A 332-nucleotide genomic window follows, 5' to 3' on the forward strand; every position below is an offset into this window, starting at 1 on the left:
CCGCTGCTTTCTGCCTGTAATCCACCTGAACACAGAGAGATCACTTGACTGCTGTCCCACACTCTCACTGACAGCTTTAATAAAACACACACGTGTGTGTAGAGCTGTCACTCACCACGAGCGGCATGAACTGAGCGGCGGCCGGTTTGGTCTTACTGACCGCGGTCACCATCACTGACGTCTCACCCAGCTACAACACACACGTGATCAGAAGTGAACACACTCCACTGGATCCAGCAGACTTACCGTGCACACACACACACACACACACAGTGGAGTCAGCTGTCTTAACCATGGCTTGTGTACTGCAAACACATACCAGCTTCATCACT

The 332-nt window shown here is 51.8% G+C and overlaps 1 protein-coding gene across 1 annotated transcript in view; it reads right to left on the reverse strand.

Moving 5' to 3' along the window:
• pnpt1 (polyribonucleotide nucleotidyltransferase 1) overlaps positions 1-328 on the reverse strand; it is a 12579-nt gene extending 12251 nt beyond the window's left edge. The window contains exons 1-3 of the mRNA XM_016523483.1: positions 320-328; positions 116-190; positions 8-25 (exon numbers count right to left, since the gene is read on the reverse strand). Of these exons, the coding sequence (XP_016378969.1) occupies positions 8-25; positions 116-190; positions 320-328 (102 nt within the window). The remainder of the gene's footprint in view (positions 1-7; positions 26-115; positions 191-319) is intronic.
• Positions 329-332: the final 4 nt, after the last annotated feature.

The sequence above is a fragment of the Sinocyclocheilus rhinocerous genome, unplaced genomic scaffold, assembly GCF_001515625.1.
Source record: "Sinocyclocheilus rhinocerous isolate Xijiao unplaced genomic scaffold, SAMN03320098_v1.1 scaffold1381, whole genome shotgun sequence".
Lineage (NCBI taxonomy): Eukaryota > Metazoa > Chordata > Actinopteri > Cypriniformes > Cyprinidae > Sinocyclocheilus > Sinocyclocheilus rhinocerous.